The following is a 16,582-nucleotide window of genomic DNA, read 5'->3' on the forward strand; positions in this document are numbered from 1 at the left end:
GTGGGCAGGATATGGGAGCTTCAGCTTCAGCATCAATCCTTCCTATGAATATTCAGGGTTGATTTCTTTAGGACTGACTGGTTTGATCTCCTAGCAGTCCAAGGAACTCTCAAGAGTCTTCTCTAACACCACAGTTTGAAAGCATCAGTTCTTTGGCGCTCAGCCTTCTTTATGGTCCAACTCTCACATCCATACATGACTACTGGAAAAACCATAGCTTGGACTATGTGGACCTTTGTTGGCAGAGTATTGTCTCTGCTTTTTAATACACTGTCTAGGTTTCTTATAGCTTTTCTTCCAAGGAGCAAGGGTCTTTTAATTTCATAACTGCAGTCACCATCTGCAGTGATTTTGGAGCCCAAGAAAATTAAGTTGGTCACTGTTTCCATTGTTTCCCCATCTATTTGCCATGAAGTGATGGGACTGGATGCCATGAGCTTGGTTTTTTGACTGTTGAATTTTAAGCCAGCTTTTTCACTCTCCTCTTTCACTTTCATCAAGAAGCTCTTTAGTTCTTCTTCACTTTCTGCCATAAGGGTGGTATCATCTGCATATCTGAAGTTATTGATATTTCTCCTGGCAATCTTGATTCCAGCTTGTGATTATTGTAGCTTTGTAATATAGTCTGAAGTTAAGGCATGTGATTCCTCCAGCTCTGTTCTTCTTTCTCGATTGTTTTTACTATTTGGGATCTTTTGTGCTGCCAGCCGCAGTATTCATGTGTGGAATGTTCCCCATTATGGCTGTGACTAGTGTCTACATCCCCTCGGTGAGCAGCAGCCACCTCCCATCTTTCTGGGTGACTCTCTTAAGCAAGGAGATCTGGCACGGGTGCCTATCAAATTACTTCTTTTGTCTTAGGTCCTGGTTGTATGTGTAATTCTGTGTAGCCCTTTTAAGAGTGAAGTCTTTATTTCCCCAGTACTGTGAAGCTCCTGAAATTAAGCCCTACTAGCCTTCAAAGTCAAATGCTCCAGGGCAGAGGTCCCCAGCCTCTGGGCCACAGACTGGTACCTCCTGTCAGATCAGCAGCAGCATTAGACTGGAAATCAAGTGCACAGTAAATGTTATCATTTGCACTTGAATCATCCCAAAACTTTCCCCCTCTCCCGCCGGCCCGCAGAAAAACTGTCTTCCGTGAAACCAGTCTGGTGCCCAAAAGTCTGGGGACTACTGCTCTAGCGGATGGTCTTCCTGATGCAGGACCATGCAGGCTGGGGAGTTGGACATGGGTCCAGAATTCTTACGCCTTTTGGGAGAACCTGTACAATATAATTCTCCAGTCTGGGGGCCAACCACTCAGGGGTGTGGATTTGATTGTATCTTGAGTCTGCCTTTCCTAGTTGTCTTGTTGTGGTTCCTTCTTTATGTCTTTAGTTGGAGAACATCTTTTCTGGTGGGTTCCAGTCATTTTTTATGGATGGTTGTTTTGAAGATAGTTGTTGTTTTGCTGTGCTCATGAGAGGAGGTGAGCTCAGGGTCTTCCTACCCCCCCAGCTTTCCCCCTTCCTCAGTGAAATGTTTGTGTTTAAATAAACTTACATTTCTGTGTCAGGTTCTATGATGTAGTAAGAGTACCGCTTTGAATACACTAAAGCTTCCATGGGCCCCAGTGCTGTGTTCATCAAAATGTGTTCATTTTTCTCAGCTCTTTTATTAAATAAGGTTCAGGAATTTCACCTCCTTCTCTTTCTCTTTATTTCATGATGTTCTTTAGTGATCATAAGAGCAAGGAAAAAGATGCGTTTTGGTGGACTTATGATATTTGCATGGGATTATAAAATATTTTTCAGCTAGATTTTTCTTGTTAATATTCTCATTTTCTTTCTAAAGCCTTCATTCTCCCCTTGATTAGTTTGTAGCATAACTCCAGTTGTAACAGTTGCTCTTATACTCTCCTGGTAAAGAGGTATTATTTAGTCACTGCAGCTATTCCTACGGTGCCTGACACTTTGGTTCAGTGTGACTCACTTCCTAGTGTTTTGCGACTAGATTCACAGCTTCGTCAGGGTCCTGGAAGGAACCAGATGGCATATTCAGATTGGTGTTATTGAATGAATAAGGGGCTATTTACAGTGGTTTGAGCTGGGTTTAGGGATATCAACAAAGGACAGTCCCAGCCTTCAGAGATGGCAACAGAGAGAAGCCATTTCTCTCCTACAGGCCTGAAGCTGTGAGTTGCTCAGTCGTGTCTGACTCTTTGCCACTGCATAGACTGTGGCCCACTAGGCTCCTCTGAGCATGGAATTCTCCATGCAAGAATCCTGGAGTGGGCAGCCTTTCCCTTCTCCAGGGGATCTTCTCAACCCAGGGATTGAACCTGGGTTCCCCTGCATTGCAGGCAGATTCTTTACCATCTGAGCCTCGGATAAGAAAAAATGGTTACTGGAACCCAGGAGAAGGTAGCTATGAAGTTAGGGATCTGACAGCTGAGAGACATGACGACAGCCTGGCAGGGGAGTAGATACCTCAGTCTCACTCTCTGCCCACTCTCCAGTCTGCCAGTTCCTGCCACTGGCCAAATCAAGTCGAGAGCCCGTAGGAAAGGGAATTGTGTGCCCAGTCATCGTAGCTTGGCTTCGCAGGGCACAGATCAGGGTGGACAAGGCTGGATGGTGGGGCTGGAGGAGCAAGAGATGAAAGCCCAGCAGGGTTCAGTCCCTTTCACCCTTTTAGGATAGCTTGGGAACGTCATGTAGTCGGAGCATATTTAAGGCCCAACCTACTATGTGTTGAACCACATGTGAATACACTAGGCCAGCAATGGGCAGAGCTTTAGTTGTTGAGAACAGAGCTCTCACAATCTTCACGTGTTCACCTAAAATCTAAATGAACAGTCAACATGGAAATGGAAATTCTGTTGGTGGAAAAGATGAAAAAGCTTTTTTTTTTTTTTAAAGGTAATGCCTGTGTGTGTGAGGCATTTAGAGATCTTTAGCTCATCTCTAAGCAAGAATTGGAGCTGCAATTCCCACTCCAGTGCTCAGCAAGGAAGGGCAATTTTGTATCCCCAAACAAACCCCAAGCGTTTTCCAGGGTGGAGACTATTCCATTGGGCAAAGTAGTAAATTCTTTAAAGAAGAGTGAGAAATGCAAGCACAGAGTCTACTGCTCTTTTATTCTTTTTTTGAATTTTTTTAAAAATTAAAAAGATTTTAATTGCAGTATCATTGCTTTACAATGTTGTGTTTCTGCTATACAGCAACATGAATCAGCCATATGTATGCATATATCCCCTCCCTCTTGAATTCTGCTCCTACCCACTCACCATCCCACCCCTCTAGGTCATGAAGGAGCACTGAGCTGAGCTTCCTGCTAATTATCTATTTTACACATGATAGTCTGTATATGTCGACACTGCTCTCTCAATTTGTCCCACCCTCTCCTTCCCACACCACAGTGACCACAAGTCTGGTCTCTATGTCTCCATTCCCATCCTACAATTCTCATCTCTATATCTCCCATCCCAATCCTGGGTTCATCAATACCATTTTTCTAGATTTCGTATGTGTGCATTAATATCCAATATTTGTTTTTCTCTTTCTGACTTATTTTACTTTGTATGACAGACTCTAGGGAGCCTGTTGCTTTTAAAAGCACACTTTATGAGAACTGTTTTTATTTATGAGCATAGACAAAGATGTATGGATGTGAGAGGTGGACTCTAAAGAAAGCTGAGCGCTGAGGAATTGATGCTTTTGAACTGTGGTATTGGAGAAGACTCTTGAGAGTCCCTTAGACTGCAAGGACATCCAACCAGTCCATTCTAAAGGAGATCAGTCCTGGGTGTTCATTGGAAGGACTGATGCTGAAGCTGAAACTCCGATACTGTGGCCACCTGATGTGAAGAGTTGACTCATTTGAAAAGACTCTGATGCTGGGAAAGATTGAAGGCAGGAGGAGAAGGGGATGACAGAGGATGAGATGGCTGGATGGCATCACCAACTCAATGGACATGCGTTTGGGTGGACTCTGGGAGCTGGTGATGGACAGGGAGGCCTGGCGTGCTGTGGTTCATGGGGTTGCAAAGAGTCAGACACCACTGAGTGACTTAACGGAACTGAATAGACAAAGAATATAGATTTATCAGAAAGCAGATAAGTGAAAATACTCCACTGAGGCCTAAATATTGTGCTCATATATATTTAGAGTAGTTTTCTTAAAACTCATCTTCAGAGGAGTTTTACATTCTTCTCTCATATATACTTAGATAATCATAGCATTTGAGAGCTGAAAATAGGTGTATTGAATTTGTCTTAAATCTGGCCCAGATATGGTATAATCTTAATCATATTGGCTGGTATGTAATGCATTAAGGAACCATAAATCTCTAATTTTAGATTTTTTTTGAGTACGGTTGCATTATAATGTTGTGTTAGTTTCTGCTGTACAGCAAAGCCAGTCAGCCATACATATACACATATCCCCTTTTCTGGATTTCCTTCCCATTTAGTCACCATAGAGCAGTGAATAGAGTTCCCTGTGCTATACAGTCCTTGTTGGTTATCTATTTAGAACATGGTAGTGTATATAAGTCAATCCCAATCTCCCAATCATTCCACCCCCTTCTAATTTTAGTGTTTAATACTTATTTAATAGTTTGATAATTAAACCAACAATGTATAGGGACTTAGTCATTCTCCTTTAATTCCCACAACTCTGTGCAAAATAGATATTTAATATCTGTTTTACTGATAGGAACCTGAGTCTCAGAACAGTAGAGGAATCAGCCAGAGGTGGCAGGTCCCACTAATGGCAGGGTCAGAAATTGCTCCCAGGCCTGAGCGCCTCTAAAAGCCATTCTCCCCGCGCTAGACTAGGCAGCACATACACTTGACTTGACCTTTGTGGGACTGTGAACCGTTGCTTAAATGTCATTTTTCATGGTGCAATTAAAACACTATTTAATGCCTATAATTTTTCAATTTCCTCTGGGAATATAAAATGATGCACATATATATCTTTATGTGTACACTTCCTTCTGCTCCAAGTGGTAATAGTGACAATTTATAGGGCAAGTGACATGCTGTAACTTTGTTATATATGTAGAATGCAGAATTTTTTTTTTTTTTTTTACTAGAATTGCTTTTATAAGCTTGTTACCTTCCAGAGAGTTCTTTGAATAATCAGTTCTGGAATTTGTGACTGTGCAAAAGTTAGCATGATATTCTTTTGCCATTGCATGTAGTTTATTGTGGGTTTTCAAATGGCCTCCTGTTTTAGAATGATAGCCATGAACATGTTCTTGTGCCATACAATTTTAGATATAGAATCAGGAATAATTTGAGCTAGTTCTATAAACCATGGTCCATGACATAAAGCCTCAGGACAGAAGAAAGACAGGACAAATGCATAGCAACAGTTCTGCATCCTCAAGCTTTCCCAAATGAAAAATAACCGTGTGGATGCTGAAAGCAGCTGATGAGATTGGTAATACAGTCTCTTACACAGAGTGCCAGGGGCTTCCCAGGTGGCGCTGGTAGTAAAGAACCCGCCTGACAATGCAGGAGATTTAAGAGACGCAGGTTAGATCCCTGGGAGGGGAAGATCCCCTGGAGGAGGGCTTGGTAACCTACTCCAGTATTCTTGCCTGGAGAATCCCATGGACAGAGGAGCCTGGCAGGCTGTGATCCACAGGATCACAAAAAGTCGAACATGACTGAAGAGACTTAGCAAGAACACATGCTCAGGGTCACTTTGTCATAGCGCTTAAGCACTTATTTCATTCATAAGATATATATGTACATCTGCATATATGCACATACATATATACACATATACACACATATCCAGATGAAATTATCATCTAAGATTTCTGTTTTGGTACAGATATTCCATCATGTTAGAATATATACAGAGAGATTCAAATGAGACACACATCAGTATACATACTTTATTTCTATGGTCATTTTTCTATGTCTGCTGAGGCTAAATGCAGTCAAAAGTGCTTGCTGTCACTTGCATGTCTAGTGACCTTGAAAGCTAAATTTTCTCAGTTGATTTCTATATGCCATGTGTTAGAGAAGGCATATTTGGATTGTTCTCCTCTACTCAACAGTTGTAGAATAATGGGTCCTTAGCCAGCTGTTGGACATTTCAGCCTAGATTTCTATTATGAGAACTTTGATTGGCTATTGAAAGACATGAGTTCAGTACAGCAAGCACGGATGGGGAACATAAAAAACAATGTCTTCCGTGCCTAGCCTCTGCTGCCACTCGGTTTACATCTGGGCAGTTCTGCGGGTGGCATGGCGCGTTAACAGCACCAACACCTCTGTGCCTGCAGCTCTCTTGAAGAGGTTCTGTCCAGTTAGTCTATCTTCCTCTCAAATTTAAAGACACCTCTCTTGCACAGAAAAGAAAATAACATCCCTCATTTGCCTGCCTGACAGTGGAAATATCTTTATAAAATTGCTTCAATATTATGCCTTTGGCTTTTTTTCTTTAAAGAAATGGCCAAATGAGGGATCCATCTTGAGCTCTTCAAAACAAATTTCAGGCATTATCTGCATGTTCTTTGGTGCTCTCTGTAGAAAAATGCATAGGGCCCATTAATTTGAGAATTAAGGACTAGGGAGTTTTCTGTTTACAAATCATGAGAATGTGTATTCCACATATGTTTCCCTTGGTTCCTGGGCAGTACAGAGCAGAGCGTGACATACAGCAGAGGAACACCATTCATACAAGGGGTTAGGATCTTTATTTTTCCTTTCATCCAATATGGTTTTTACACCATATTTTGAGAACCTTAATGCTTTAATTTGACTTGGCATAGGCCTCTTAAAAATCACTTATGGAATCAAACTGTGTAAAAATTATTCCACCCATGTGAAGGGTACTTTTAGATATAATCAATTAACATATTTTATTAGGTCCCTACCATTTGTCCAATTAGTTCAATGAAACATGACAAACCAATCTTGATCCTTTTTAAAAGGAATCCATTTTCCAAGACGCAAACATCTAAGCTTTTAAATATTGTTCATTTGGAGTTCTTACTGTCTTATTTCTCTAGTGTCATGAAAGCCTTCTCGAAAAGATGTAAAATTATATCTTGGACAAAAATGCAACTGAAAGGCTATTACTTTGGAAGTATCTTTTAGCTATTTCTTAAAATTTGAATCCCATTTAAAAAGATTTCTTTACAACTGATTAGATTAAATTTCTTCACCCAAATTACATACTTATGGGCCCTATATTAATTCACAATTAGATTTAAATTTGGTTTGCATAATGAAATGATTTTAATGTTAGCACAGTTTTAGACAGTATCTTGTACCACATTGCATGTAGTAGGAAAAACTCCCATCTTAACACTGTAAAATGCACACCTTTATGTTTAGAAATGAGATACTCAGTTCTGTGAGTTTTTGATCCTGTGTTTGATGAGATTTTTTGAAAGATTTTCTTTAAAAGAGAACAGTGGGAATCTGAAATATTATGGTAATATTGTATTCATTATGACTTTTTATGGCATAACTAAAAATCTTCATTAATATTCTTCCCCTAAAATCATAGCATATTAGAAGTGAAGGAACCTTGGCAGTCATTCATCCCAGCTCTCCACTTGGTTGCAATAGAGAGAACTTCAGAATCTTCTTGAGAAATGAGTGCACAGAACTCCACACTGTGTACCAGATTTGGTCCAGCTGGTATGGAATGGAGTTAGACAGTTATATCCCTTGATCTGATCTCTATTCTGATAATATTGTCTGAAGAAGCCTCAGGGGAGGAAAGGAGAGGGAGAACAAGTCTTAAACATCATTCAGTAAAATAGGAATTACCTATGTTATTGCACTCAGTCCACACAATTTAGAAAATTTACCCACCTGACTCTAAGCCTCACTTGTCTTTCTGGCAAATGGGGACAGTATTTCTTAACTCTGTGGTCACCTGATTATGAAATGTAGAACTAGAATTTTATCCTGTTTGTTGTTGTTCAGTGGCTAAATTGTGTCTGACTCTGTGACGCCATGGACTGGCAGCATGCCAGGCTCCCCTGTCCATCACTATCTCCTGGAGTTTGTTCAGATTCATGTCTATTGAGTCAGTGATGCTAACTAACCATCTCATCCTCTGCTGCCCCCTTCTTTTGCCTTCAGTCTTTCCCAGCATCAGGGTCTTTAGGTCTTCCTGAATCTAAAGCCCATTGTTTCCCCCTCAAAGATGACTGTATTAATATTTGACAGTCATAATTCACCAGTGGCTCATGTTAACTTCTGGGCTCCAATAATGTGTGACAGCACAGGGACTATGTCTCTTACTCACTGTTGTATGTAAGTGCTTAGCACAGTACCTAGTATGAATGCCTGACTTATAAACATGCTGCTTTCAAGATTTGGACAAGCTGTAAAGAGAGGTCAAATCATGATTCCATTTTTCCCTATTGAATGTTTTATGCAAGAGTAAAATCCATGGTACTCCATGGAGATTTTTATATTTTCAGATAAAGATGATGGACTGAGCATAAGCTAAAATTCTCTCTTGTATTTTGCTTCAGGCACATAGAAACGCTAAATTAAATATCTTTAAAATTAAAGAGGGGGGAGGAATTATCCAGGGACTGGAAAAAGAGAATCTGTCAGAGAAGGTCAACTCTGAGCTGCAGGGCCAGGCTCTCATTGCCCAGGTCAGGTCCCCTCAAGGAAGACAGCTGAAGCAGTCTCAGCCTATAGCCCGTGGATCATCTTGCCAAATTTCTTGGGAACCAGAATATCGCCATTGGTCAAACTCAAATAGCTGGAAACAAGTAGTACTACCCTTGTGATAGACTGTAAAGTTTCCTGGCAAATTTCTCTTTTTCTGAGGAGTGTTTTCATCTTTTCCACTATAAAATTCCAGCACTTATGTTGCATTTTCTCTTTGCCTTCTATTTTTACAAGGAAAAGTAGGCTCATTAGGTTTGCCATTAAAGTGTCTTAGCACGGATAAGTGATGCTTGCAAGAAGGTGTTAATGCAGGTGTTGATAGGCATGTTGGACTTAGGAGAGCTGCTCCCCTTAATTATCTATTGCATTTGTTTTATTGGTAGTGGAGGTTGGCCTGGTGCTTGCTGACTCATTTTTAGCAATTGTATAAGCTGTGCTGGTGTTTACACCTCTGCTTGGTCTCGGGTTTCAAATCTCGTTTTGATCCCATCAACTTTATCATCTTTGGATGCCCTGCCAGCTCCTTATTGCCCATAATCTGTCTTACCTGCTAAAAAACGGGCTCCTTATAATAGGTCATAGCTAATGATGTTTGTTCTGTTCCAAAACGTATCTATTGAATATCTACCATGTGCTGAGTGTGGACCTACGGGATATAAAAGTGATAGAGATCCTTTTCCTATCTCAGAAGAGCTTGAGGTCAAGGGTGTGCCATTCCTGAGGCGTGCACGTACCCCAGGAAAGCTTAAAAATGCCACGTATAGGATGGGATGATGACCATGGCTGGGACCTGGGAAATAGTCATGCTTCGGGACCATGAGCCATGTACATCCATTACTCCCAGCAGTAGTGGGCCTAAATTTACACATCTGGCTACCTGCCATTCCCTGAGTGCCTGAGAGTTGCCTGTCCCTGCTGTAACCCTACAGATGTGCCTTGCAGAAATCCCTTCTCTTGGCAAGGAAGCACACTGCATTCTGGAACAAGAATGAATATACTTTCCAAAGAGAGGACTCCTAAAATAAAGACCAGCACCAGAGGTGAGGGGTTTCTGACAAGGTCTTCTATCTGAGAGAGATGGATGATGGTGATGAGCTTTGTTGGGGATTGGTAGGGTGGGGATGTTTTGAGCCACCCATGGGTTTGAGAAGTGTGGACCAGGTATCTAATGTCTATGTGAGGCTATGTTAGTGTCAAAGTAAGAAAACATCCAAGTTACAGGAAGCTGAATTATAATGGCTGTATTGTAAGTCAGAGAGCAGCTGTTGTTAACCATTATGTGTAGGTCTTAACCCAGGGGAAAATATATATGGACATGATAACGCAAATAACCTTAAGTTCCTTGCAGGTCCCCCTCTGGTACATGAAGAACTCTGCTGTGTGATAGTCCTAGAGAAAGTAACAGAATGGGTTAGTCTAGCTTGTGTTAAAGATTTTTTTTTCCCGTTTCTGGAGCAGAATACTAACTCTGCTATAACCTTGTTCTGCAAGAAAGATTGCAACAAGAGCCTACTCAGCAAAGCCTCAGCAGATAAATTTTAGCTCAGAGTCTCCATGAAATGATTCCAAATGTGAAACTACTTTCAGATACTATAATTTAGTCATTTGCTTTTTCATTATCCTAATGTCTTTGGGTTGTGAAAAATAAAACAGTCATGTTAACACAAACCTATACACTGAAAAAGAGAGATAAATATAGGTGCCATGGGAAAAGCAGTATGTAGTAGATTATAAAACATGCTCTGGAAAATATGAGATATTGTTATTTGGTGCTTCCCTCATTTGACAGGTAAAACCTTTGCAGTTTTAGAGGATCTTGATAGAATAAGACTATGCTGTTTTAACTAAAACCAGAAAGGAAAATACATCTAGTCTATATGGAAGCAACATTCTTGTGGCCTATTTTTCACCATTATCAACTTTTGTTCTAGAAGAACCTGCACAGACACATTTTGAGGGCATGCTGTGTTCCAGGCTGCGTGCTAGGATCTTTGCATGTATTGCCCCTGAACCCCCACCTTGTGGGGGTAATAGTAATGAGACTATATTTTCTACAGTGCGTTTTCCAGGAAAGGAGAAACCACAACACAAGTCTAATTCTTGGGTTTGTTGTTCCTTCCGTTGTTTTTGAGTCTTATGAGCCATCATATCATGCATGATGTCATCCAGAAGAACCTTTGAGGTGTATCTGAATTCTTCCTTCCTGTGTTCACTGCTATTTGTATTCCTTTCTTCCCAGGGCTAGAAATAGGACTAGGCATTTTGGACCAATTACTACTTTCCAGAGACAAAGCTTCCTTGAGAGTAGTTTTCAAAACTAGATAATCTAAAACAGAACAGTTTCTCGACTCGGCTGGATCTGAGATCCTTGCCATGGCCTGGAAGTGCCTGTGTAGTCTGGCCTCACCAATTCTGGCTTTGTCTGTTCCCCCCTCTCTGCACGCTCTGGTCACACTAGCTGCTTTCTGAGTTCCCCCAGTGAGGCACACTTCTTCTGATCTAAGGACTTGGTTTCTTTTCCTTGGATTCTTTGCTTGGACATGTCCTTATCAACATTAAATTCACCTGTATAAATGTCACCTACTCAGACGTATTGGGCTCACCATATATATTAAGCAGTTCCTTCTGTCCACTGACATAACACACATGTTCCCTCTACAGAATTTACAATGGTCAGAAATTATGGCCTTTTCCATATGTACTGCCTGTCTTCTCCCTCTAAAATGCAAACTGCCTGAGAGCAAAGACTTTGTTGGGGATCCAGTGATGAAAATGTCTGTTAGGTACTAGGTGTCAGTAATGGTGTATTGAATGGATGGGCTTTTGTCTGAGATTATGTGAGGAAAATTAGAGGTTCTGACTTGTGATTCTGAAGTACTTGGTGATTTGTTCATAATAGTAAATGCTTCAGAATTAGCAAAATGCTGAGCACATAAATAATGAGATAGATAAGTATTAACAAATTTGTATACCCCTATGAGGTAGGTACTATTATTATTATTCCCACTTTATAGATGCAAAAAGTATGGTACAGAGAGGTTGAGGAACTTGTGTTAGGTGCTCTTCAGATGGTAGGTTTGAAGGCAGGTACTTGCGCTAATGATCTTTACTACTGAATAGAAAGTGCTCAGTGAATACAGTTTTGACCATGTGCCCAGCACTGGCTGAGTTCTCTCTATGCATGATGTCACTCAGCGCTCACTTCCATACTGTGAGGTCAGGACTGTCACTATGCCTGTTCTGGAGATGGGGATGCTGAGGCTTGGGAAACTTAAGCAACTCAAGCCCCATAGCTGGCATTTAGTGATGCAGAAGGGACTTGGAGACAGATCACATGAACGCTGTGATCTCATGCATTCTCTCCATATTACAGGGGCTTCCCAGGTGGCTCAGTGGTAAAGAGTCCTCCTGCCAGTGCAGGAGAATAAGAGATAGATGCAGGTTCGATCCCTGGGTCAGAAAGATCCCCTGGAGAAGGAAATGGCAACCCACTCCAGTATTCTTGCCTGGAAAATCCCATGGAATTTTCCCAGAGGAGCCTGGAGGGGCACAGTCCATAGGGTCACAAAAAGTCAGAAAGCTGAGTGACTGAACCACCGCCACCACCTTATTTACAAGAGCAATTGTGAGTTGCTCTTAGAACACAGTCATGTTTGTGAAAGAGGGATTAGTCTCCCCTACTCAGAGGGTCTCCACTAGTGTAACAAAGAGGGTATCCATTACTTGGCTACAGATTTATAATGGACTTGGAATAGTCCAACTCAGAGAAAGAAATAGGAGAAGTGGAATTTGTGTCAATATAGCTACTTGTTTATAAGGAATTATAGAGTTGGTTAAATGTTCATTTTTTTTTTTTAAGAAAGAGCATAACAATAGGATTTGGAAACCCAGTAACTGTGAAAGGTCAATTGTGATTTCTAAAATGAACAAGGGCAGAATGAGATACATATTTGTATATCACTAGGTCTGATTTTGGACTGAGCTGAGATGCAGTGTACAGTGTTTAGCATTATTGTTTTGTGAAACTTGCTAAGTTTTTTCACCCTGAGTCCAGTCCTTCCTTAGGGACTTAGTTCTCTCAGAGGCAGAAGCCAGCTGTAGGGATGGTATAAAGTCATGGGTACATTTTGTCTAATATTCAGCTTATCGGTAGGCATTATTATCCCCTTAGGCAAAACCGGTATTCTCAGAGATGGCATAAAATCCCTAGAAATTATGCATTCTTAATCTTAGCTGCAGGGAAAATATCCATGTCAGGGATTATGCTTAGATATGTTGAGATCTTTTTTTTTTTTCCTTTAGAAGATTCCCTAAACCCACTGAGACCTACTGAATCAGCAAGAAGACAGGTTCAGCCATTGTCTTTGAACCCTAAGATTCCACCATTTTCACAGAACTTGTATTACAAGTGCTCTTATGCACACAGTTCTATGTGATCCTACCCAAGCCTCTATTGGATGGTCACAATGACCCAGGGTGTGGGCAGGCTGGCTGTTATTAAACCACTTTACAGATGAGGAAATTGAGGGTAATAGAATCTAAAGAGCTTGCCCAGGGTCAGGCCGCTAATAAATGGCAGAGCCAGCACCTGAACCAAAGTCTTTGGACTCCAAATGACTTCCTTTTTCTGCTGCCCACGCCTCCCACTTGTGAAAGAGAACCTGTCGGTGGTGATGTTACAGACTCTGAACATCTCTCCTGAAGGTTTCCTTACTAGCAGGTCTGGTTCAAGAGGGTAGAATCTGTGGGCTTAAGATGAAACACCTTACTGAGTGCTGTGTGCAAACCACTTTCTCTGGGTTTTGGCCCTGCCAACTTTAAGTAGCTGAAAGCAATAAGCAGTGTCTGTGGGCCAGAATTAACATTATGTGTGTGGTTTTCAAACAACTGTTACTCTGTTCCCTTGAGAATCTCCTGGCCACTCCCCTTGCTCCTGGCAAGACAGGATACAGGTGGGGACGGCCTTTCACAGTGACTCTCATTTCTCTCTTCAGTGTCTGTGTGCTCTGGGACCCAGTTGAGGCTTTGTTTCTCAAACTGGTTGCCCTTTTACTCACTGTCCTTCCTACTGTTCCAACTTTTATTGTGTCTTCCAAGTTTTGAAAGAATTGCAAAATTCATCAAGCGTTAAGTATTGACTCAGGGACTGGAATTTCAGAGAGGTGGTTCAGCAACTTCAGTGGAGCAACCCAGTTCAACCAAATTGCGATTGTTAAAAGATCAGGTGACTCAGCACAAAGTCACCCAGCCAGCTCTGGCCGAGCAGTGATGGAATGGGGTGCAGGCAGGCCAGGACCGCTGCTCCATCTCTTGGGAACTAAGCCACCAGGTGTCCTGCAGAGCCTGCCCGGTAGAAGGTAGCAACAGCTTAGCTTTCACCTGATGGGGAAGAGTACCCTTAAATCACAGGTGTGGCTCTATAGAACAAGCAGATGGTTGGATATGTTTAAATAATCAAGCTTTTTCAAACAGAAGCCAAACACTCCTCGTGGGCTTCCCTGGTGGCTCAGCTGATAAAGAATTGCCTGCAATGTGGGAGACCAGGGTTTGATCCCTGGGTTGGGAAGATCCCCTGGAGGAGGGCATGGCAACCCACTCTGTATTCTTCTTGCCTGGAGAATCCCCATGGGCAGAGGAGCCTGGCGGGCTACAGTCCATGGGGTCGCAAAGAGTCAGACACAACTGAGTGACTGAGCACAGCACAGTGATGTATAAAACGCAGAGAAACTCAACTCTTCTCTTTTCACCACAGGTATATGAGTGTTGGACTTCCCCACACCTGGGGTCAGAATGCTGCTCCTCTGTCGCGCCCTCACTGTAGCTGTGGTCCAGACTTTTATCTTCTCTGAAAACCGGGTGTTTGCCAAGAACATCAACTTCTATAACGTGCGGCCTCCTCTCGATCGTAAGTGGTGGTTGTCTCCATCGTCTGTGACATGGGACTGGAATAACCAAAACCTGTTTCCCTATAGTAATCTTGCTGATTCTGGAACATTTGGTTTATATCAAGCATCAATCAGAAAGTCTTCATTACTTCCATGGGTAAGGGTGACACATGGTGACAGAAATTTTCTCCATTTCTTTAAGATGGTTTGGCTTCCTGCTGAAGTCTTAAAGGGTTCATGTTTAAAATAATTTTCTGAACACTGTCCTTAAGAATGGCTCTCAGCAGGGGAAATTCAGTGTTCTTTGCTGATCTCTTCCTTGGAGAAGGTTTTGACTGTAGGAAGATTCTGTATAAATTACGTATAAAATCTCCCCTCCTTTCTCTCTCTTCAGACAAGTAAAACTTCTCTGATATACCTTCTAGAGAATGTGTGATAGATAAAAATAATTTTAGAAATGTTAATGCCAGTGGTTCACAAACCTGGAAGAGTATCAGAATTACAACAAAAGCCTTTAAAATTACATATTCCTGGGTTTCTTCTCCAGAGATTCAGTAGTCAGGAGGGTGGGATGTTTAATTCTTTCTCTTTTCCTCTCACAGTCAGGTTTGGGAACAACTGCCTTTATACTCCTCCCTGAGGAGTGTTCATACTCCGGTACGGCTACCATTCTGCACTTTGTATTTTGTTATTTAGGACATTCAGTCATTAGTAAGTAGGTGTGTACACATATATATATACTACATAGCCATACACATGTACACCCCACACACCTTGAACTACCATTTATTACAAATCTCTAAATTGGTAGTGGTTGTATACTTGATAGCTTAGCATAGACATCATTATCATAAAATCTAAATTATTGACAAATTTTTAACCTTTTAAGCCTGATATAACTTTATGATGAGCAAATTATTATAGATATAAAATTAATACTTGATTATTATAGAAAATTCCAAAAAGACTGGTAAATGTGTAGAATAAGAAAACTTATTCATAATCCCAAGATTCAGAGAGAGCTCTTCTTTACATTTTTCATACATTTTGACCAACATGGATTTGAACTGCCTGGGTTCACTTATATGTGGATTTCTTTCAATAGTAAAGAGTACTACATGGTCTGCAGAGGGACATCTGGAGGGCTGACATGAGATTATGTGAGGATTTTCAACTGCATGTCCTTCTGTTGCTTTTTCTCTGTATATGTTTTTAAATATGTGACATACTGAGATCAAACAGATTTAATTTTGCAGTAGCTTTTATTCCTTTACATTGTATTTTGAATACATTTCCATGATTTTGAAAGTATCTTAAACATACAGCTGGCAGTGACACACACACAATCATAAACAAACTAAATGTTTATGCTTCACCGAAAATCTTTTTAAATGCATTTTTCATTGGCTAATGACCTTAGAACAGATTTTAGGAATTACTAAATCAAAAAGGTAGTGCCAATTTTTACATTAACTATTCACCTACCAGCAATGAGTTTTAGTATTTTTTAAACTGTACTGAATTAGTAGGTGAAAATGGATTTCATTATTTATTTACCTATGCATAGGCAAAACTGAAATGTATTTGTGGTAACTAATTTTGTGTCCTCTGAGTTTTAGCTTTTGATAGTTTGCTCTTGATTTACACATCAATAATACTCTCCCCTGTATGTGAAATACCCACTGCTTTCTAATTATCATCCCAACTTGGGGTCAGGTTGCTAGGATGATTTGGGTTACCTTGATCTTTATTTCAGTCTTCAAAAATAGAATTAAATGTTTCACACAGGGCTTTACACTCTGGTGTACAGAGAAATGTCAAATTTATCCTTTTGATTTCTTGCCCATCAAAATAACAAGATACAAGGCAGAAAAAAGAAAGCATAAAGACAAAAAGAACATACTAGTTGTTATCATTCCAGATTGCCAGCAGTTCATAATTCTTGTTTCTATAACACCCTTGCCTGAGCACAAAGGCCTGAGAATTACTATCATCCTGATATTAAATGTTACATTCCTGGTTGATGTCTAATGTAGGTATAATTGACAT

At 40.8% G+C, this 16,582-nt stretch overlaps 1 protein-coding gene across 2 annotated transcripts in view; it reads left to right on the forward strand.

Annotated features, from left to right (window-relative positions):
- The window catches only part of LYPD6B (LY6/PLAUR domain containing 6B), a 241,202-nt gene that overhangs the window by 213,798 nt on the left and 10,822 nt on the right, over positions 1-16,582 (forward strand). For both annotated transcript variants that reach the window (XM_040229011.1, XM_040229010.1), the window contains exon 3: positions 14,401-14,553. In XM_040229011.1, coding sequence (XP_040084945.1) covers positions 14,439-14,553 — 115 coding nt within the window. In that variant the 5' untranslated portion in view covers positions 14,401-14,438. The remainder of the gene's footprint in view (positions 1-14,400; positions 14,554-16,582) is intronic.

This window comes from Oryx dammah, unplaced genomic scaffold (genome assembly GCF_014754425.2).
Source record: "Oryx dammah isolate SB20612 unplaced genomic scaffold, SCBI_Odam_1.1 HiC_scaffold_27, whole genome shotgun sequence".
Lineage (NCBI taxonomy): Eukaryota > Metazoa > Chordata > Mammalia > Artiodactyla > Bovidae > Oryx > Oryx dammah.